General features: G+C 43.8%; 2 protein-coding genes across 9 annotated transcripts in view; both read right to left on the bottom strand.

Annotated features, from left to right (window-relative positions):
* On the bottom strand, positions 1-9,025 carry zswim7 (zinc finger, SWIM-type containing 7). The gene is made up of 5 exons (XM_040182187.2): positions 8,903-9,025; positions 7,543-7,564; positions 5,834-5,936; positions 1,996-2,100; positions 1-391 (listed from the first exon to the last, which is right to left on the bottom strand). Exons 1-5 carry the CDS (start codon positions 8,976-8,978, stop codon positions 281-283), a joined length of 417 nt encoding a protein of 138 aa, XP_040038121.1. The 5' UTR covers positions 8,979-9,025; the 3' UTR covers positions 1-280.
* Positions 9,026-10,687: 1,662 nt separating this feature from the next.
* ncor1 (nuclear receptor corepressor 1) overlaps positions 10,688-22,151 on the bottom strand; it is a 47,048-nt gene continuing 35,584 nt past the window's right edge. For 6 of the 8 annotated variants that reach the window (XM_040180103.2, XM_078106194.1, XM_078106199.1 and 3 more), the window contains 20 exons: positions 21,933-22,101; positions 21,724-21,849; positions 21,551-21,634; positions 20,824-21,074; positions 20,298-20,604; positions 19,116-19,355; positions 18,701-18,898; positions 18,186-18,335; positions 17,572-17,766; positions 17,202-17,337; positions 16,517-17,028; positions 16,142-16,300; positions 15,655-15,788; positions 15,349-15,566; positions 15,107-15,250; positions 14,618-14,763; positions 14,356-14,409; positions 14,066-14,269; positions 13,798-13,968; positions 10,688-13,705 (listed from right to left, as the gene is read on the bottom strand). In XM_040180103.2, the coding sequence (XP_040036037.2) occupies positions 13,440-13,705; positions 13,798-13,968; positions 14,066-14,269; positions 14,356-14,409; positions 14,618-14,763; positions 15,107-15,250; positions 15,349-15,566; positions 15,655-15,788; positions 16,142-16,300; positions 16,517-17,028; positions 17,202-17,337; positions 17,572-17,766; positions 18,186-18,335; positions 18,701-18,898; positions 19,116-19,355; positions 20,298-20,604; positions 20,824-21,074; positions 21,551-21,634; positions 21,724-21,849; positions 21,933-22,101 (3,864 nt within the window). In that variant the 3' untranslated portion in view covers positions 10,688-13,439. The remainder of the gene's footprint in view (positions 13,706-13,797; positions 13,969-14,065; positions 14,270-14,355; positions 14,410-14,617; positions 14,764-15,106; positions 15,251-15,348; positions 15,567-15,654; positions 15,789-16,141; positions 16,301-16,516; positions 17,029-17,201; positions 17,338-17,571; positions 17,767-18,185; positions 18,336-18,700; positions 18,899-19,115; positions 19,356-20,297; positions 20,605-20,823; positions 21,075-21,550; positions 21,635-21,723; positions 21,850-21,932; positions 22,102-22,151) is intronic. The other 2 variants (XM_040180106.2, XM_078106198.1) reach the window with 1 other exon arrangement.

Here is a 22,151-nt window from a genome sequence, read left to right as displayed (position 1 = left end):
TTTCAATTTTTACCCATATGACAATTTATTTTTACACGTTACACATTGGAAGCATTGGAGGATGTAAATGTTTCTGAAGAGCCTAAAAATAAAGGCAAACATGCTCGATGAACAGCTGCATAGTTTACCCCGAAACCGATTAAAATTCCTACCAAAAGATGAATAAATAAGGCAACATCTGGAACCTTTCAGAGGGACAAAAACGAAGGAGCAGAAAACTCATCCATAGGTCCCAGGACGACGCGTCAGCGCGCCTGCCGCGCTGCACGTACCTGGGGGGTCACGGGGCTGCTGTCCCGCTGAGCAGCGCGGACATCTGCTGGTCGGACACGCTCTCCTGCAGAGTCCCACCTACGGCCTCACACAGGTAGATGGCCAGGAGGTGTTTGCACTGTGAGGAAAGGCGCGCAGACACTGACTCAGTACAGGGACGTGGGCGATGAGGTCGACGGCACAAACATGAAGCCAGGAACAACGCTTCAATAATGTAAATTAAAATATCTCCTGCAAACAGCAGAACACGGAGGACCTGCTGGAAATTTACCCCCTGAGTAAATTTCAATCCAAGAATATTAGTCACAAAGCGAATGCAAAACAACTTTCTGATATTTACATAAAATTATAAAAATTTCCAAACAAGAAAAATGCAGTGATTGAGAGAGTATTATTGTCTGTGTTTTTGTCCTGAGGGGCCCTTTGTGTGATGAACAAGACGTAACTGGTGACGTTAAATACAGGTTTAATGACAGTTGCTGCATCTGTGTACATTCGTCACTGGACTCATTCTATTAACGTGGTAATCATGATCTCAGCCTATTAAAGAGATTTCCTCCACACTCCCCCGCCTGCGGCTTAGATGTTTACATAAAGAGCCAAAGGCTGGTGAACAGGACAAAAGGTACAGTCGTTTGTTTACCAGCTTCTTAGCTCATTAGCGCCTGGCTGTCTGCTGTCGCTGGGAGAGCTGCTTTATCTGTCCTGTGGCCCACTCGTCAGCGCAGCGTGGACCTTGTTTGGTCTTATCCAGTCATGTTGGAATCTAGAGAGCGGCTCCAGCGGGAGAGGACTGCGACTCCAGAGTACTTCATGACTGGAGAAGTTATGTTGAAACACAGAGCCTTATTTTGCACCAACTACATACTATGGAGTCTAACTTTATCCAACGGGCTATACGTGTTGGTTGAGGGGGTGAGCGGTTTTATTTCTGTCTTTTCATGGGGAATGACGTGCTCGTGGGGAGTCTCCACGGTCCGTTACAGCTCTCCGTTTCTCACACTGATCTGAGCAGCATCCTCCAGGGAGCCGAGTTTCCTCGATACTCGGAGCAGGAACGGAGGCGGTTTCCTAACAGATATTTTGAGCAACAGCAAGTCAGAGAGAGGGGAGACCGCCTATAGTGACCACGAACACAACCTGACCACAACACATTCCGTGGTTTGCTTTGTCTTACTTTTGAAAGATTTCTCACAATGGCTTTCATGTATTCTGTGTGATCATGCTGCTGTACACATCGTGTGCTTCCAAGAGGGTCTTTTTTTATAAAGATCCACTAAACGTTTCGTCCGCTTCTGTCTCAGGCCTTGTTGCTAATTGGGGAGGACGTTGTTAATGGAATATTGAGGTTGAGCATGAGTGTAAAATAGTGGCAGGTCATCTGCCATCAAGTACAAAAAAAAACTTTGAGTAGTTTTTGTGCATGAAAAAGTCACATACATTCTTTCTACTTCTACTTTCTTTTTATATATAATATTGAGAAAACTATGAAAAATCTGAATTATTTCAACAACCATTAAAGCATTATGGACAGATATGTCATGATCACATTTTGTGATTACTAACTTTGAAACATGTATGTCTACAAAATACTAAATACAGAAACAATACTAGGTTTAAAAAATGTTGTAAAATGATCAAAGTATACTGGAAGTAGAATCAAAATCTGAACAAGCATCAAGTGCCAGCCTTCGCCTGTGAGTGTAGATGTTTGAGACTCACCAGCAGGCCGTCGTTCCTGCGCAGCACGCTGTAGGCGAAGGCCGGGCACGGGCAGTAGTGACAGGACGCAAAGCAAGTGTACAAACGCCCCGAGCCTCCGATTACCTGCAACAGATCATGCAAAGTACATTTAAATATGTGGCAACACGTTTGTGCATCGACCTCATTAGAAAAAGAGACAAGTGGGAAGATGGTCGCCAGTCAGGAAGAATCAAAATCCTATTTGTACTGCCGCTCGTGCGTAATGGAGCTGAGGAGCACTGAAGGCCCGAAGGAAAACAAGCTCTTCCTGGACCCCAGATGTTCCCCAAACTGGTCCAGACAAGACCGGCTGGCCGAAGGTCCTCAGAGGAAACCTCTACTGAACATTTAACTTGGGCCAATTCCTTGTCTATTTTTCTCCATCCCCCTACACAAACCTTAAAGATCGTCACAAATCATCATCAGTCGAGACTAGCGATGATGTCGTCCAGTGACGAGTCCTGCAGCTGCTTCATGTATGAACTCACCCTGTTAACACGCAAGTACACACAACAGTCCTGGTATTTAACTGTGGTAAAGGCATCTCTTCTAACCAGTCCCCAATCAGTCGTGATAACAGAATTGTAAACAGAGTTGTTTTGCCGACCGCTTATTGATTGGAAGTCACATCATCCCCCAAAACTCTTTGATGTGATTGAGAGAGCTGATGTTTTTTGTTTTTTTAGTTCTCACTGCAGGGACATCCTGTGTAATTGTGTTCTTTTTACTTTTGAGAATCAACATAATGCACAAAAAGGCACGTCTTCTAAATCACAGCTCAGCAGTCAGTCACAGAGTCACATCACCTGTCGACGTCACACATCCAAGTCTCCATGCAGCAACTCCCCCTTTTTGACCGACTTCACAGTCCAAAATCACAGTAACATTCCTACTTCAACCCTGCTTCAGGGTGGACTCTGCTTCTGCATCTGTCCAAGAAGTGGCCGACTGATGGTTGGGTTGAAGGTGAGGTTTGCCCCCACCATCATCATCGTCGTCGTTTTACATTAGTTACCTGGAGGAAACGATGCATATTTAAACAGCTCGTATGTGTCGTCTAATGGCCTCAGCTGACAGAAAGTTCCGTCCAGGATGCTGCCGCTGCATCTGCGCAGCTAGAGACAGTGATTTAAGTCCTGTCGTCACGCCCATGAGGACACGAAGTCGGCGGATTAGCTTGACACTTCACAATAACTAATGCCTCCCAAGGTAGCACAGCAGACTCCATTATTCTCCGGAGCATCGATAAATTACCTTTCCCTGTGACCTACACAAGCAAACACGTCCCATTTCTTCAACGTGACACTTCATTATAAATAAGACACATCGGAGACGATCGCATGGACCTAAAGCACCTGAGTGCAGATGAATAAAGCGCCATTGCACAGCGAGATGAGGATGAGAGAAAGCACAACTGTGGGTTCCAAGCCGAGGACCCCTGCGGGTTCTGAAGAGTCAAGTTCGTTTAAAACCAGCTCACACTTGGGCCTCTTCGTCGTACGCGGTCATCATTGATTGTGTGACTCTGTGCCAGCTCACACCGCAAAGTCGTCAGCAAACATCGTCAGCGCAGCACAGTAATCAAGAGTGACGCTGTACATCTAGAGGTTCCATTCAGTCGCCGCAGGGTTAAAGCCACAGCAGAGCTCCGGCTCCGTCTCAGCAGCGGCTCTCACGGGGGAAGCAGCCAGAGGACCCGGACTTTGGACGGCCCTCCATCCACTGCTTCCAAGCCACAAACACGACGTCAGGGAAATGTAAGGCTCCGGGAACTCGTTGAGCTGGGGAATCTTTGTGTCTGTGCAGCATACTGCATGAAGTCCTTGGCCGACGGAGGATGTTTAGATGCCTCTCCTCACAGCCAGCCACCCGTGTTTACAAAGCGTCATCACAACTTACGAGGCCACTTTTGCTCCGTTGCCCACGGACTAATCAGACATGTCTCACAGATATCTTTTATTGTAGCCCACAACTTTATTGGTTAATTTGGTTAATTATTCTAGCATATAATGTCAAACTGCTTGTTTTGATCAGCCTACAGTCCAAAGCCCAGAAATTTTCTATTTCCAGTTATAGAGGAAAAACATGAGCTAATTCCTCAAATGTGATGAAGCTGGAACCTGAACATGTTTGGCATTACAGCTCTAATCTTGTTAGTGATTAATCAGTTATCAAAACGGTCCATGTAATTAACACTTGAAAGAGCAAACCCCGTCATACACAGACGGGTTGTGGTTCATTACTCAGTCAGTCTTCAGGCTAAAATAATATTAACCGGGAAAGGGCAACATTTGTAAACTTCAACTAATTTGGCATCACTGACACAGTTCGCACGCGCGTCACAGTACTTCCAGTAAACTCAACACTCAGCATTGTCTAAGTATACATTTATATTTTTTCGGGAAAGCGTATGAGAAAACGTTCCTCACACAGGAAACTCGTAACTACCCTTGACAGGCTAACCGCGGTGGGGCTCCATCTTCTAAGTGAGTCAATGCTTCCCAAAATGTCATTACTGCTTTCACTCTCTTCAAGAAGTTCAACAACGTCCTTCCAACTGTCCCATGCTGCCCAAATATGGTCCACCCAGAGGGAAGAACATACGGGCTGACCTTCACCTCCTTTCCTCCAACTTTTATATCTTGAAAGTCTGGTTACATTAGCTGGGGCCTTGTGCCGTGCCATCCACCTTCTGGTTCCAGATGAGAAGCATGAGAAGAGCACGGACTGTTTTCAACAGATGCTTAATGAAGCACTCGATGTCATGTTAAAAACGAGAGTAGGCTAAACATTTCTGTCATGCCTTTAGAAGACGCCGTCCGAGCAGACGGCTGACATCAAAAACGATGTGCTCAAAAGAGAAGCCTGTAGTAACTAGTTGGCATTAAAAGTGTCGTTAGGAAGATTCTTTCAACAGAGGCTGGCTTGATTTTTCCAGCGGCTTTTTTGTTTCAAACCGGTGTGCGTGGAACAGCGCAGCGACGGATCAGAGAAAACATGTGAACCACCCACATGTTCCCACACACAAGACTCCCACTGCTCACTGCAGTCTGCGAGACACTGCATCCAATGTGTTGTTTGTTCTCAACAATCTAATGCCGTGAATCAGTGCTGCAATGAGGAAATGGACTGACGAAGGCTCCAATTACCCTCTCAATTCAGTGATACATTTTTTTATTCTATGGCACTATGTTTTCTCCGACATACAAATTATAAATCTATTTGTATGGTGAAAACTTTCTCTTCTCGTTCTCCCTAAAAGAACAAAAGTTGAAAAGGGTTTGTGACACCAGATAACCTTGAGGGAAATGAAGTGGAAAATGTCAACAGATGTCTTTATTTAGCTGCATTGTTCTTTCCTTTCAGAAAACCATTTTTTGTAGGCTGAAGGAGTTTACAGGAAATTTGGGTCACAATGACCACAACCTCAGTGTGGTGGGCTGCCTTGTTTCTCCAAAAACAAGTCTGTCCACTTCCCACTGAGATTCTGTTTCAAGAATCAAGGAGCCCAATCACATCTATGGCAAACACTCAGTCAGTCGACATTGTTTCAGGTTTGTAATTATATGTTTGCATTGATATATTATAATTTAAATCACAATAAAAAGGTCTTACTCTTTTCTTCCGTGAGTTTGAGACACTAAAGTACATCAGTATCCATCTCTAAGGGGCCAAAAGATCAACGGAAATAAACACTACACTATTGCGTAGAACTATTTCACTTTTGAAAAACACAAAATAAATAACCCTGAGTTACCCGGAGTCAGAAAAGAATGTTAAAATGCAATCAATTAGTTTTATGGACAGCATGACATACCTGGAATGCTTTGCGTCCACTGGGCGAAGACAGACAGGTGACTGAATGATGGTCAACAAGGTCCAAAGCCTGCAGCGCACACGACCCAAAAACAAACTTCAGCCTGAGAGAGGAAAACACAGAAGAGAGTTGTTGTTAGCTCTGTTTAAAAGATCTAAACATGAACATTATGCATCCAATGAAAAATATCAAAAAGAAAAAAGAAAACAGTTTTAATAATTGTTCTGCCAGTGTCAAACGTTTACTATAACTACACCTGTGTAGATCACACTATGACTGGACCCCCTTTCCCTTCAGAACTGCCTTAATTCTTCGTGGTTACTTTCAACAAGTTGTTGGAAACATTCCTCAGAGATTTTGGTCCGTGTTGACATGACACCATTACGCAGTTGCTGCAGATTTGTCAGCTGCACATCTATGATGAGAATCTGCCGTTCCAGCACATCCCAGAGGCGCTCTATGAGATTGTGCAGTATAGTGAACTCATGGTCATGTTCAAGAAACCAGTTTGAGGTGATATGAGCTTTGTGACATGGTGCATCATCCTGCTGGAAGTAGCCATCAAAAGATGGTACACTGTGGCCACAAAGGGTCAGTGACAGTACTCTGGAAGGCTGTGGCATTTAAAACATGCTCAATTGGTACTAAGGGCCTCCACACCATTACACCACCACCACCACCACCACCACCACCCTTGATACACGGCAGATCCACGCTTTCATGTTCATGCCAAATTCTGACCCTACCATCTGAATTTTGCAGCTGAAATCAAGACTCATCAGACCAGGCAATGTATTTAAAATCTTCTATTGTCCAATTTTGGTGTGGTCTTCTGCTGCTGTAGCCCATCTTCTTCAAGATCTGATATTTTGGCCCGTTCCCTGTAAACCCTAGAGATGGTTGTGAGTGAGAATCACAACCATCTTTTGTGACGCACTCAGCCCGTCTGGTACCAACAACCACACCACGTTCAAAGTCACTTAAATCCCCTTTGCTCCCCATTCTGATGCTCTTTTTGAACTTCAGCAAGTTGTCTTGACCACGTCTACATGCCTAAATGCGTTGAGTTGCGGCCATGTGAATGGCAGACTAGCCATTGGTGTTGACAGGCAATTGAACAGGTTTAACTAATTAAGTGGCCGGGGGTCTTATATGGTCTTTATCTATATATATATAAAAGAATATTACGGCAAAAGGATGAGAAATACCATGCACGTTTATAATAATGACATTGAAAGCAATAAGCAGAAAAACTCATAGATCAGACTTTATTTTTGCAATAATTCATTTTTTTCTAGTTTTCGAAGTTACTTTTTTCCACCGAGGCAAAGAGAGAAACCAGGAAATGAATGAAAACAGATCGATGTCTGGTTGTAAATACCCACAGAGTGTGATGAAGAGCCCCTGAAGTAGAGGCTTCCTGACAGACAGACGGACAGGATGTGTCGACTAGACAGTGAGCATCCCTTCACTTGCAGAAAGTCAAACAACAATGCCAGGAAATGTCTCGGTAAAGACACAGCGCAGCATTGTGACTTTGTGTCCCAGTGCTACGTCACTTTGGTAAATCCAGGCAGTAAAATATTTCTCCCTTTTTCCTCCGAGTAGTGGTTTCTGCACTTAGTGTAATTGATGTTTGCAGAATTATTGATAAATATCAGTGATGTAAGTCAATGGGTAGTAATGGAACAAACAAGATTGATACTCACGCAATAAGCAGGTCATCAGGAACTGCAATGAAACAGAACAGAGTATTTGTTTTGATACAACTAAAAAATCTCAACAATTTAATCTAATTAATATTGGTTTAGAAGACATGAAACACAATTGACCTCTTATTAGAACCCTGCTTTGTTTTGATGTTGAGGTAAATATACTATATTCAGATACAAAGACAAACATTTTACTTCTTGATTACATGTTTGACTTTGCTTGTTAATAAATGTTAATTAGCCACTGGAGAATTTTGCCCAGACATGAATGCTTAGTGCTTTGGTTTTGTGATGCATTGTTATATTGACTCCTTTAATATAAAGTGTGCAAATTTAAATCAGGTTTACGTTCTGTAAGACTTTTACATTGTGGTAATTCCACTTTTTGGTAAAGGTTTTGATTATGTTTCTATCCACTCCAAGTGAGCGATCTTTCATTTGTGTAAAAAAAAAAAAAGAACAATTGCTGAGATGGCCTTGCGTTGACTATTTAAACCTCCAATATTGGTAAATCCCTCGGTGCACAACCAGCTTTTCTCAAAGTCAAAGCTTCGGTGCGCTTCAGTTTGGAAGATTAAGCGTGGCCAACTAACACTGGCATACCAAGCAATATTTGGATTTGTTGCTTGGCATGAGGTTATCCTTTATGGACAATATACACAAAACCTTGTTTTAGGTTTTTGACAGAATTACATTTGCATATTTTATGGCATGTCAATAATAGCGGATTGTTTTATGTAATTAATGTTCAAGAACTGCAATGTTATCTGCCTATTTGAGAGCTTGGTGCAAACAATACTTTTACTAATAAAAGCTGATTTAACTGCTTTGGCGCCATGCATAACGGGGGACACATAAAAATAACAGAGCTGTTGTTATTATTACTGCCTATTGAGGTTTGACAAGTTAATATGTCTGCTCTCAAAAATGTCTCATTCTGGGACCCTGGAAGTGACCACCTAAATGATGTCCTCAATTACACAGTACGGTCCCTTCTACGTGTGTGGAGTGAAAGGTACATGTGAAGCTCTGTGTCGGTGTGCAGACAGAAGCCTGCTGGATGGAGAGAAGAATTTGTGTAGAAATGTAAGACGGCAGCGCCACCCACAGTCCAAATAATGAACTACATCGAAGTAAACCGCTGAACGCAGATAAAGTGAATCAACAAATGCTATAATTAAAGACAACTGGATTTGAATGAAAGGGGGAAATACACGTTTGTTATACCGAACGTAACGTTATATTTGACTGGGTTTGAGTCACGTGCGGCTCTATTAGCGCTTAATGGTTAATGTTGCAGCTACTTGCAGCTGCAGCTCCCCTTTTACGTGTATCTGATTCACAACCCGTGACTTACTTTGGGAAGTTTCCTGGTGTGTCTTTTGAATATCTCGAAAAAGCTGTTCGGCCACTGCAGGTAAAAACGAACGCATTTTTAACGCCGGTTCGTTTCCGGATGCCACGGACTTCAGTGGCCAATGGGGGCAGACCACAACATTACGACTTCCGGTTTGAACTTTTTATTTCCCTCCAAAATAAACTGACGTGAAGGGAAAATGTGGATATTATTTAAACAGCTTTTAACAGCTACTGTACGAAACCACCTGCATCATTTTTGTAAAACAGACTTTGTCATTTCATAATATTCCGTACAGAGCTGCCAACTCTCACGGTTTTGCCGTGACGCGTTTGCATGTTTTCACACGCACACATTCAGTTTCTCACGCAAAAAAAACAAACAGAGTTCGTTCCTTTTCAAAGTCCCCGACGGTAGAAGGAGCTGTAACGCTGTATACCCCGCTGCATAGACGTCCTTTCTCAATACGGCAGGCTTGTGTTCCCAGGAGAATCAAGTAGGAGAATAATACAGTTCTTGACTGTTAAGTATTTTACTATCAAGCTTGTTTCGTTTTGTTTTTTTAATAAAAATGGTATATAACGTTATATTATGGAGCACTAGATTGTGTTGCTGCAGAACTTTACTGACAGGTGTACATTTAATTTGTATTCATATACGATGTATGAAACCCATAAAACGTTACTGAGGAGAACATTAACTCAGGGCTGTTGTATTACATCACACTACAATAGCTTTATAATGGTTTCAAAAAGTAAGAGGAGGTTGTCATCCATCATATTGCTTCAAAATGCTACAGTTTAGGCACTTTTGTGTTTGATGAACGTGTGTGGGAGGCTTTGAATAATGAAAAATATGTCTCCCTAACTAATCTTGCCATTTTTTGTTGAACATAAATCATTAAGTGCTCTTAAGAATATAATTGTTAAGAATATAGGTTGGGTTTCAGTTAAGAATTGGTTGAATACCATTGTAATCAAAATGTCACTCTACCTCGGTCAAATCTTAAACACAGGTCTATTAATTAGGCTTTATTGTGGTACATAGACCGTCATTGAGGCACAACAATAGTTTTCTGGTTGAATGTTCAGCTCAAGTCTAGAAGCCCATACAAGTCATGAACATGAACATGAATTGGAAGTTCTTTAGCATATCAAACATAGTTTGTGGTCACTTGCCATGTACATTTTGTACTAGTATAATTAATATCAAATGTATTACATTACAAATAGTTTTGGCACCAAAACACAAGTAATTATGATTAAAATGTACTTTTGTCCCTTCACTGTTAGATGACAGGGGAAACTGTTGAAACAATTTTGACCCCTTATAACCTTTGATTTTATGTTCCTAAACTACATTAACGTAGATAATTCAGAAAATAAAAATATATAATTGTTGATTTCGGACTTTAAGTACTAGGTAAGACGTTACTTTTGAGCCTGTGCAGGGATGAGATTGAAGAGGCTTATACCATAATATTTCAGACCATTGTATGTTTAATTAATGTTCTGTGATCCAATTCATATATTGGTAATTCTACACTGACCCTGTTCTATTAAGTTTTTAAAAATAAATTTGCTTTCAACTGATTACCATAGTCAATTTCTTCGTATAATTAATGCAATATGTTTAAATACTAAACGAGAGGATTGAGTGTATCACATTTCTACCTAAAACAAATCTCCTTATGCAGGAGTGTATAAAACAATCCAAACTGATAGATATCAAGTTAGAAAAAAAAAATATTGCACCACGTAAAAAAATGTAAATGTCAAGCCTTACTTGGTTTGAGTAAATGTTTTAATGCACTTATGTTGCCCTAGAAGGCCAATCATTATAAGCTAATGACAATAACAAAACATACCAATACTTTGTTGCTGAGTATCTTGTATAGACTCTTCTCGACATCTGTTGAACTAAAGCAGAAGAATGCAGGTGTCAGAACACAAACTCGGCAGAAACAGGGCTCATAAAAGGCATTTTGCTTGCCGAAAACCAATTTTGCTTTTACCTGCTGCTGCGAAACATCCATACAAGTCGAGGTACGGCACTGGCTCACCGAAATGGAAAGCATTCTAACACATCCTTTGAGCCAGGTATAACGATGTCCCCCATCTTGCACTCTGCCAGTCAGTCTCAGACAAAAAGACTAGTAGGACACTCCATCGACTAAGCAGTAGCATTCTGCAACACACTGCGATTCAAAGAAAATCCCCACCATCATCTTCATTTAGCGCTAAGGCACATGACGTAATGCAAAGTGAACCCATGTAGCTCAAAAGCAGATTTTTCACTTGGCTCAGGTTTAAAATATGTGGAGTGAAAGGATAACCTGCCAGCAGCAGACAGGTGTAAAAAACGGTTTCAATACTGGGGAAATACTGTCCAGTCGAAGTCTTTAACTTATAAATAGCTGATCTATTTCAAATGTTGTCTTTTCATATGAAATTAATTAACTTGAAAACGTTTAGTAAAGAACCTGAACCTTAAGAACCTCTCTTTTCAGTGGTGGAGAACTGATCCACTTTATTTGATTGGTCTGAACTCTTGTAATAGCCTACTAAGAGACATTGTGCGATACAAACATTGCATTTCAACATCAGGATACACGGGTTTTCAAGCCTCAATTGCAAAAAGAAACAACAAAAAAGTCACCACCGTGTGTTTGATAGAGAGCTGAAAAGTTGCTCCAATTCTTTTTCGGCTTCATGTCAGATTTCCTTAAGATTCAAGTTTGTAAACTTTTTTGTCATTACCTTTGTAAACACATACCATCCGGTGTAAACAGGATTAATACCAAAGATGTTGAAAATGACAGAAAATTTAAAATCTAAAACAATGCGCTATAACAATGATGCAAAATGAAAAAAATATCTAGTTTAAAGCAGAACGGTTTGTTATCTGAGAAATGTGAAAGCTGAAAGCCAAAGTGTGGTATTTTCTTCACATACTTTCAAAGGAACATTACTACCATTTATGAAGTTGACCTATAATTCATATTCAGCGCTGTATGACATGGCAGGAAACTCAAACATTTAACAGTACCATACACTTAAAATTGATAACTATGATGCAAGTGTCAACGCTACAGAATCATGTACCAGGTACAAGAAAAAACAGGATGTCAAGACATCCAGATTTCTGTGAGTGTTGGAAAGTTCAAGCACAGCTCAGTATACTCCTATGCTGGAGGTTGAATAAGTTACACAGCAGGTAGTATGCTTCTTTTGTCGCAAGCTACAAAGCAAAAAAAGTGCAACAATGGTGCAGACCATTCTTTATGTTTGGTTAGTTGTTTTTTTTGTGTGATGAAAAAAACAAAAACGTACAGAGTTCAGATTTTTAACAGGACAGTATCAAAAAGAAAAAAAGGTAACAAAAGACTACAGAAACAAATACATACAGCAAACACAAACGTATATCTCTGAGAAAATTAGTTAAAGCTGCCTTCTTTCTCAAGTCACAAGGCGTAGCAAAACCTGACTTACTATTTTATTTCACCACGACAACATTGCAGAGCAGATCATTGTGGACAGGTTGGAAACTGCAGAGACATGTGACACACCATGGACAGCTCTATTGAAAAGAAAAAAAACATTGGCTCACTTTCATTATTCAGCCGGGTTCAGAAGTAGAAATTAGAATATATTTTCCGGTAAGATTAAGCTTATATCAGACTTTTCATCTTTCTGCTATGACACCAGTGTTCTCAACTTGTTTTGAAGACCCGTCTCCGTCTAGAACGGCCCGAGAAGTTACCGCTACCATCTGATCGTTACAACCCATGCATCATCTCCACTCTGCGTGACGCAGATGGTCATCGAATATCGTTGCTGTTTGAAATGCCAGTCTGTGTTTTGTTTACATCCTCGAACGTTCACGCTCTGGTGGCGCAGAGATGGCACAGTAGCTCTGTGCTCCACTCGTGGTCAAGGACAAACCAAGTGTCCGATTGGCGTCGCTATGGTAAAAATATTAGAGTGGCTGTCAGGTTGTGGAGTTGGGGTGGACTGGGAGAGACCAACTTTGATACTCAAGTTTACACCCTCATTCTTCCCAATTAAAGTGGATCAATTTAAAAGCAACATTAAAATAAGAAATCTTCAAGTTAAGAAAACACTGCAAAAGGTTACTCTATTTACATACAATGGTTTTCTTAAAGACATGGTACATCTTTACAGAAATCTCCAAAATTAGGAAATAGTCTCTCATTTTAAGCTCCTCCTCTTTACTATAGCTCACCCGCCTTAGCTCAGGGTATCCCCTTAGTCAAATCTCGTTTATTACAGGCTGGGTGTGCCTTCAGAACAAAGCCAGTTTTGCTCTGGAGAGCCCCCCCCCCTCCCTGTCCGAGAATGTTGCTTGAACTCTCATCTAACAGCCAGTGGGCACCATAGCACCAAAAATAAAAAAAAGGACACAGTCACCATCAAAGATAGTTCTGGGAGAGATGGTAGAGGGTTTGGGGGGGGGGGGGGGGGGGGTAGACCTTGACACAGGCCTTTCTTCTGGTTTTTGGGGCTGTATTGAGGGCTCAGTCGTCGCTGTCAGACAGGGTCTCGTATTGCTCCGACAGCAAAGACCACACACGCTGCTGGGCCACCGGGGCTCCAGCTGGAGGCGGCTGCAGCTGTTGTTGTTGCTGCTGCTGCTGCTGCTGGTGGTGCTGCAGTTGTTGTTGATGTTGATGCTGCTGTTGATGCTGCTGCTGCTGCTGCATGGAGGGGGAAGCCATGGAGGTGGGTGGCGTGCTGCTCAGTATGCGCATGGTCAGCGGGTTGTAAGGAAACTGCATGGATCCTGGGCAAAGAGAACATTTTGGAATATTTGCATAAGCTAGCATCAGGAGCCAGTTTTTCATGAATTTTCAGAGCAGAGGCAGGGCAGCTCACCTGTGGACGAAGGTCGATCGTCCCAGCCCCACTGGGGTTGGGCTTGTCTGTGATAATCTCCCTCTGAGTGGACGGAGGACACAGAAGACGGACGCTCGCCTCCAGCGTAGGCCTGACCAAGGTTAGGGGACTTGGCTTTCCGGCTGCTGGCTTTGCTGTGCTTCTGCTTCCCTGTGGATTCAACAGGCAGAAAGCGGAAATCAGCAATGTGTAAGACAACAGATCCCCGCTGATCACGTGCCAAATTGATCATGTAAATTGGGCCTACCCATGCTGGGTGACGGGTTGGCCTCCTGGCGTGCGTCGCTGCCCTGGCCCGGTGTGTTGCTCGTGGCCCCGTGAGTCCCTACTCCTCCCTGGTGCTCCTCCTGTCTCTCCTCCAAGTTGCCCATCAAGGCTTTGCGGATGATGTCCTCCAGGCCCAGGTTACTGGCCGGGTCACTAAAGGAGTGATTCCTAGGATTGATGCTGCCTACAAAGCACAACATAATAAATAAAATATACAAGGAGATATCCAATAGAAGGTGGAGTGCTTGAGTGAGATAGTTGAATTGTTACTTGAGCTGGTAACTGCAGGCAAGTTGAAAATTTCTGTGCCTGGTTGTGCGTTTCCTGCAACCACAAAAAAATACTGGAGTTTAAGTTGTTCCTGTGTTATCACAATGGTTATTTAGCTTGAAAGATCAGATGTAATGAGTTAACTGCGCACACAAATGTTTTGCATGCACACATATCGGTGTAGTTTGTCAGACCGTAGAGGTCTGCACGTTATTATATGCACGTTAGATTGAACGAAGAGGATAAAAAAAGACCCACTTACCAACATCAGAATCACCGACACCAGAGTTGGAGTTCAACTTACGAAAGATCTCCTGCTTCTTTGATTTCACCATTGGTGAGGTGTTCTCCAGCTTGGTGAAAAAGGAAGGCAGATAGCTGCCACTCCCTGGGGACCGCGAGTCATTCCTTGAACAAGACAAAAGGGCAAAAAGTCAAATAGCCATTTGGCTCTTGGCACAGGGGCCTCGCAACCTTCCACTGGAATGTCAGACTGCTGACAGGGACGACGGTTCTGCCTTCTGTCTCAATTCATACAAGTGGCAGATTTTATTTTCCTCAAATACAAAATTAACCCTCAAAATGTTACTCCTCCTATTGCTACAATGTTAATATCAATATCAAAACTGATTCTGAATCAAAGTTTAATTAAACCAGATGTTTTTCTTCCTCAGTTTGGAGCGTATGATAAAATAGAGTTTCATAGAAGAAAAAAACAGGGTAAGATTATGAGGAATCTGAAATCCTGTACCTGATCTCAGAGTTGTCAGCCTCTCGCCTTTGGGGAGGAGGTCCGCTCGTCTCCGGTTTGTCCATGCCTTGGTAGCTCTGTGGTGGAGAGATGGGTTCATAATGCTCCATCTGCCTGACACCACGCTCTGGAGATTTACCCGGCCTAGACAGGGAGGGGAGAGAGAAAAATTGTTGACAGATGATGAGTAATACATTAGATGCATTCTGCTTATTTCAGGTATAACAGGCTGTTCCACGTACCTTGATCTAAGCTTGTCAGAGGTATTCTCTGGAGAAACTCTGCTGGAGGGTCTCTGGTGGTGTGAAGCCGGGACCTGATTCTCAGGACTGTAGCGGCTGGGCATCTTGGATCGCCCTGAGGAGGAAACATGTGGCACCGTGCTCTGGAATGGGGCCGAAGATGAGGAGGAGACGGGAGGAGGGTCCTGATTCCGGGCGAAGTCCTGGGTTATAATATGCTGCAGGAAACAACAATTATGTATGATGGGTTGATAAACATGATAATGTCCTGCTTTACTTTTATTTAGATTTCCCAACGTTTTTTACCGAAATGTGGTCTGCCAAGGTCATGACCCTGTGAGTCTTTGTAACCTGGGAGTAGCCATCAACATGGGAGGACGGGGTCTGGGGTGGATCCCCTGATGACCGGTAACGACTCATGTCGTAGGCCCGCATGCCAGCTGGCGAATGTAGTCCAGAGACAGAGGTTGGAGACAAGAGTAAAGATGAGGCGTAGAGACAGGGAAGACAGACAGGGAAGAGCTAATACACTGTATGCCAACAACAAATGGTCCACATTTGTTTGCAGGAGACAGGAATAACTTCAAGTGGAGTCTCGTGACGAGACTGGTGCAGAGGAATGTAACTGAAAGTCTCACATGACAAGGTCAGTGGGGTAAGTCATTTCAGTTAAAGCCAATATCCAAGCAGCTAAATTTAGCCGCCACAGCTAAATCTGATACGTGTCCTCCAAAGCACAAAATCTTTGATACAATCTTTGAATGAAATTAACCATTTTCATTGAACTACTTACTCGAAAACATCATATGCTCAAACGGAGTTGGTGTGTTCATACTTGCTGCCTGTTGTTGCCCTTCCTCAGGTTTGTCCTGTTGAGGCTGGACTGGGGAACTAGCAGGGCTTATCACCTCAATGGCTCCTCCGCCAGGGTTTTCGTATCGACTGGATGACACTGCAGGACAAGTACGGACCAAGAGTTACTATAAATGCACAGCCCAAGATGCAATCTGAAGCTTTGGTCATTATCTTCTATGAAAAAATAAAAGGTGCCAGTTCTATGAAAGCTAGTTCCAACACATGTGGCCAGTTTGAATAATATATAATTATTTGAAATTATATAATATATCATTATTTGTAATAATTATTTGCATGTATCCAAAACACTCACAGCTGCTAGAGGAGTCAGAACTCTGAGAGCCTCGCTCTCGTGAGTCTTTGTCTGAGGCTATCTGCCGTGTGATGATGACATCTATGAAGTTAGCGGCTGTAATAGTCGTCTTTCCACGAGTCCGAAGCTCCTCCTCGATGCGGGACTTTGAGGTTTGAGGGCCCTTGTCCTTATTCCCAACTCCAGGACCCTCAGAGTAACCTGGATGGGGTTTACCCCCTGGCAGAGACATAACGCCATATGGTGACTGCATGGATCGCCTCTCTGCCTCCTGCTGCTGCTGCTGCTGCTGCTGCTGTTGTTGTTGTTGTTCGGAGAGGCTGGCCGCTCGCCGGGATGCAGTCGACGAAGACATGTCGTCATCCCGTTCGTGTTTGCTCTCCTTCACCTTGGCCACATCCATCTGTGGGGCAGCGGCAGCGGCGTCCACCAGAGCAGCCAGAGCATCAGCTGCAGTACTGTAGCGCGAGCTACTCTGTGCTGCTGCTGCCGATGATGCTGCTGCATGGGGTCTGAAAAGGCAAAATAAAGATCAAAGAAAGTCCATATTTCCTTATGAATGGGTCCAGTTAAAAGAGGCAGTTTGAAACATGTGTACAACTCTAGAACAAACCCTCATACATACATGAGCGGACATTTTATAGAGAGTACGAGTGAGCTCATCTAAATGTAGCCTGAGACTTACATTAGAGCGGTGATGACACTCTTGCCCTGGAAGATGCTAGGTCGCTGCTGAACCACAACATCCTGCGTCCTGAGCGAGGGAGAAGGTGAGTGCAGGTAACCTCGACTCCCTGGCCGTCCTGGCTGCTCTGGTCCACCTGATGGACACGCAATTGTGAAACATTGAAAAAGTGGGTTTTAGAAAATTCAGTCCAGTTACTGTTTAACATTCGTTGGGGTAGTAAGCTACTCCACAAATAGATTACACATAGAGAAAGAGAGGGGAGCGGTTCTGAAACTCGGGCCAAAACCATCAATGTTCGTGTGTGGCCTTTTGAAAAGTAAAAAAATTAGATTTTCACAACTTTTAAAACATCAATGAAACAACTCACCCCCACGGAGGTATTCATTGGTTCTCTCCCGCTCTCGCATTTCTCGTTCCCTCTCTCGATGCTCTCTTTCTCTTTCCTTTTCTCTTTCTTTATCCTGCTGCTCCCTGTCCCTCTGCTCCCAATCCCGCTGCTCCCGTTCCCTTTCCACATTGGCAGCGGCAGCAGCAGCAGCAGCAGCAAGGTGGGCTTGGTGGCCTGGGGACAATCATGACAGACATCATACACACAGACTACACATATGTTAACTCAAAGGGACTCAGCAGGAAGGATTGCGCTTCCTCTTGATATTGGTACCAAAGGCCTCTCTTTAGTTCTGAATTCACCATATCACAATCAAGGTACACAGTATACATCCTATTTTCTGTGCCACTAAAGATGACGTATTGAGGAGCACAGGTAAAATAAAAAAAACACTACTGACGTGGGACAATCCAACATTCTTGAGAGAAATCCCTGCAAGATGATTAAGACTCGACCTGTCACTGGGCAAGTAGAGCTGATCTTTGACACCTCAGGCCAGTGCAGGGCTGCACTCATGCAGGTGTGAGTGAACGCAGAGAACGTGGCGGGTAGATAACGGAACAGGTGGGGATAGGGAAGGGAGGGGTCCTCACCTGGCGATATGGAGGTTGGGTTGAAAGCCCTAGAAGGGAAAGGGGGCTGAGCTCCGGGGAGGTAGGCGATGCGTTCCAATGTGGGTGCACCTGTTCCCCCAGGGTGAGGCAACAGGATAGTTGGAGGCATCTGGGCTAGATCAATAATCCCTTTTACAGACAGAAGCAAAGGGCCAACGGTGAGCAAAAATAATCGATCCATCAATTTCCGAATATACACCGTTTACATTTAGCTGTAACCCATCACCTTCATCTGCTCAGTAACAACAGGGCTGCAAAGGGAGTAATAGTGGTCAACTTGAAAGAGGCAACCAATCAGAAAATAGAGACTTTGATGACCGGACCCAATTGATAAATAGAGTATTGCAGCCCCAACACGAAGAGCAAATAGGATCAATTTGACCAGGTAATTTGCTTCTGGGCGTCTGGAAAAGGTATCCACGAGCACACAGTCTGCATACTACAGCCCCTGCCTGTCGAGGCAGTCAAGAGGGTCAGCTGGTGCAGGTCTGTACCTCGAGCCCCGGCTGCGTAAGGGATAGCGACAGGCTGTTCCCGTGGTGACAACCCTCTGGCCATGTCAGGTCGGATGACTTGCATCTGCTGGGAGGTGATGTAATCATTGAGGATCGTCTGCCGTGTGTTTTCCATGGCGTACAGCTGGTAGGTGTTGTGGTAGCCTGTTGGAGACGGCTGCCTGGGGAACATGAACGCTATAGCAGACGGTAGGAGAAAAAAAAGAACATAACACAACATATGAACAGAAGGCTCACAGATGCCAATCGCCATTGCTGACGTCTTCAGCTGAAAGATATCCTGGCCACGCAGTGCCTATGAATTAGTGGGCCTGAGCTGCCTTTATCAATTTACCCAGAGACAAGGCTATTTTTGGTGTTTCAATTGATGGTAGAAAGGAAATAAAGACTGTACCAGGATCCAGCCCTCTGTGGAGCGTCATAGCCATGGCAGGGTCGAGATGTGGAGGCAGGTGGGGTCTGTACACTTCCCCTGGACCGACGGGCCGGTGGTGGGGGTCGAAAGGGCTGTGAGAGGCTCCTGGGTGAGGGTCCCCGCCCAACACTGGAGACTTTGCTGGAACATTGTCCCTCTGTGTTGGTGTGATTGTACTTTTTCTTTCATGAGCAGCAGGTTTCACAGAGCTTAAAACACCTTTGTAGCAGAAAGGAACACACAAGACCCAAATGGGTGCTTGGTTAGGCAACAACTGAATATCATCTCCTGACAGTATATCCGTGTAATAAATGCTTGCCCAATGCACTCAGCACTGGGTGCACATTTTCATTATGAAAGATGACCTGGTTTAGTGAGATAAATGCCTCAATATATTTAGTTTGGCTCTATAGGGCAACTGTAGGTGAGTGGAGAGCACCTCCGTCCTTCAATCAGAGGATTGTTCATGTGTTTAATGGTTTTATTTAGAGTAGAGCTGCAAAAACAAATCAATGAAATCGATCAAATTTGATGAGACTGAGTGGAAGAGACCAGAGCAAAAAAAGAAAAAAACCATTCCTGTGGTGGAGGGCTAACAATGACAGATATCCCATGATGGCGAGACTCGCCACGCCTTACCTATGTATCCCTGCCACCACAACGCCATCTAAGCGGCTGAAATAGCCACCAAGAAAAGAGCGAGCCTGAGCCATGAGAGAGTGCGGACTTGGATGCAAAGTGTCTGAACAAAGGGAGTGAGAGAATCAGTGCTTGTGTGTGTGTGTGTCTGAGTGTGATAGTTTGTGAGTGTGTGCATCTATACAACTGATAGTTTGCATGTGTGTGCATGTAAATGTAGTATAGAGAGCAAGTTCTGACATTCAAACAAATCCTGTCTAGTTTTCTGAATTGGATTTCTAGATAGCTCAGAGATGTTGAGGAGCAACCTGGTCGCATAGCTTTGCACTGTGAATTTGCACAAACAGTTCAGTTTTTGAATAAAGGGTTGGAAATTAATGATTTTGTTATTCTCAGATTAATTGAAAAAATAATGGACAGATTAATCGATTATTAAAATAATTGTTAGTTGCAACCCCAATTTTGCATGAACTGAGACGGTCAAGTTGGATAGATTGTCAAAAAATGAGTTTAATATATTACCCTCTGGTCCACGTCCCAACATGGGTGACCCTCTAGATACGGGATTGGTGCTGTAATTGAGAGGGGTCCTGCGAGCATTAGCGTCCTCGTACATGCTTGGGCTAAGTTGGGATTTGCTAGCCTCCTGATGAGTGGAGCGCAGGACAGAGCCGGTGGAGTTGACCACGGTGTGGCGCACTGCCTTGCCCTCCTCGTACTTGGCCCGTTCCATGGCCTCGAGCTGGGGCATATTGTGGGGAAGCTTAGACGGACTGGTGATTAAGGACTTGACGTTGTGCTTAATAGTTGACTGGTTCAGAGGGTGAATCTGGTAAATGAGAGCAACAACATGTCAGTAATCAATTCCATCACCCTCATCATAGGTTGCATCAAGTGTGTTTATTAGTTAATTCAGTATATTCACCAATTAACAGATTAGAGGTCAAATACAGCTTCAACGCCCAGAATATGGTATTTGTTCGCTGAATTGATCTAAAAATGCAGTAGTAAATACTGGTCTGCCGTAAAAAGGGTCAAATTGGGTTACCTGAGACATGGTGCCATCCATAACCCTCCTTTCTGACAGGTCTGGGGTCTTGCAGAGGTCCTGTCCTGGCTGATCTTGTCTGGGGATTTCGTGAATGGAACGTCCCATCTCTTTGATAGTATTGACTCCCTCATAGGGCTTTCCCTTTCCGATGCCCCCTTCAAAGGAGCGGATCGGTGGGCTTTCTCGCTTTATCTGTTTTCCATATTTCATGGCATCTTCATAAGTCTCCGCGGCTGTTCTAGGTGTTCCTGGAAAAATGATGGAAAAGTATTACAGCCTTATATCGTAATTCGGTGCTACAAGCAGAGATGGGAATCGTTTCGGTTTTCGGGGGGCGGGGAGGGGGTGTAGTTTTGCGAAAGCGCGCCGGTGTGTGGGAGCGCAAGTGTCTTTGTGTGCGAATGTGTCGGCCTGTGTCCATAGGGGAAAAAACTTCAAGCGTTCAATAGTGGTAGGGGAAATACTGACTTAAATAAATATAAATGGCTAGCTTGATACTGTGGCTTTCCTAACGGTAGGCTACCGTAACCTGCTGCAAGGACGAAGACATCAGAGTAGCGTAAATAAAGTATTTCAGCTCAGGCACCGAATGAAACACCAAAGTTTTTGTTTCATTACGTAGGTACTGGTGGTATAAGCCCATATGGCAGCGGTTTCCGTTACCCAACCCTACTTGTAAGCATGAGTGATTTACGGGACTGTGGCTAACTTTACAATGATCTACCTTGCATGATAGATCCTGTGATCAATGGTCTTTCCTTAGGCTCTCCATGTGGACCTTCTCTTGGCATGGCTCTGCTGATCAACCCTAAGAAGCAAACGAGCACAATCACTCTTCTGATACAGAACGCATAAACCAGGACACACTGCGTATACTTATAGTCACCGCAGCAGTACCTTCAAATGGCGCTCCTTCCCTGCCTGGGTGTCCTCTGCCCATTGGTCCCTCCATCATGTCATAGGTACGTTTCAGCTCATGGCCTGTTCTGGGGCTGCGGGTGTTTTCCCTGGGGTTCTTGATAGCTTCCAAACACAAAGATAGATGATGAGGTATGTGTGCGGGGTAGAGAAATACCAGATATAATTTCAAATATCAAAACACTTACCATCATACGAGAGTATGTGACCACTTTTGCCTTCGTAGATGACATGACCTTTAGGGAGCTGTTCTCCCCTTGACTTGTCTGGGTTGTTCAGGTCCTCCGTGGCCAACTTTGTGATAGTGCCCTTCAGAAGGTCAGCAGCAATGCTGGGCTGTGGCAGGGCCGGTGTGCCCTATTTTGTAGAGAAGAAAAAATATATAATACAACATAAAAAGGAGTCAC

Source organism: Gasterosteus aculeatus, chromosome 7 (assembly GCF_964276395.1).
Source record: "Gasterosteus aculeatus chromosome 7, fGasAcu3.hap1.1, whole genome shotgun sequence".
Lineage (NCBI taxonomy): Eukaryota > Metazoa > Chordata > Actinopteri > Perciformes > Gasterosteidae > Gasterosteus > Gasterosteus aculeatus.
The sequence above is the reverse complement of the archived record's forward strand: the minus strand, read 5'-3'. Positions and strand labels throughout refer to the sequence as shown.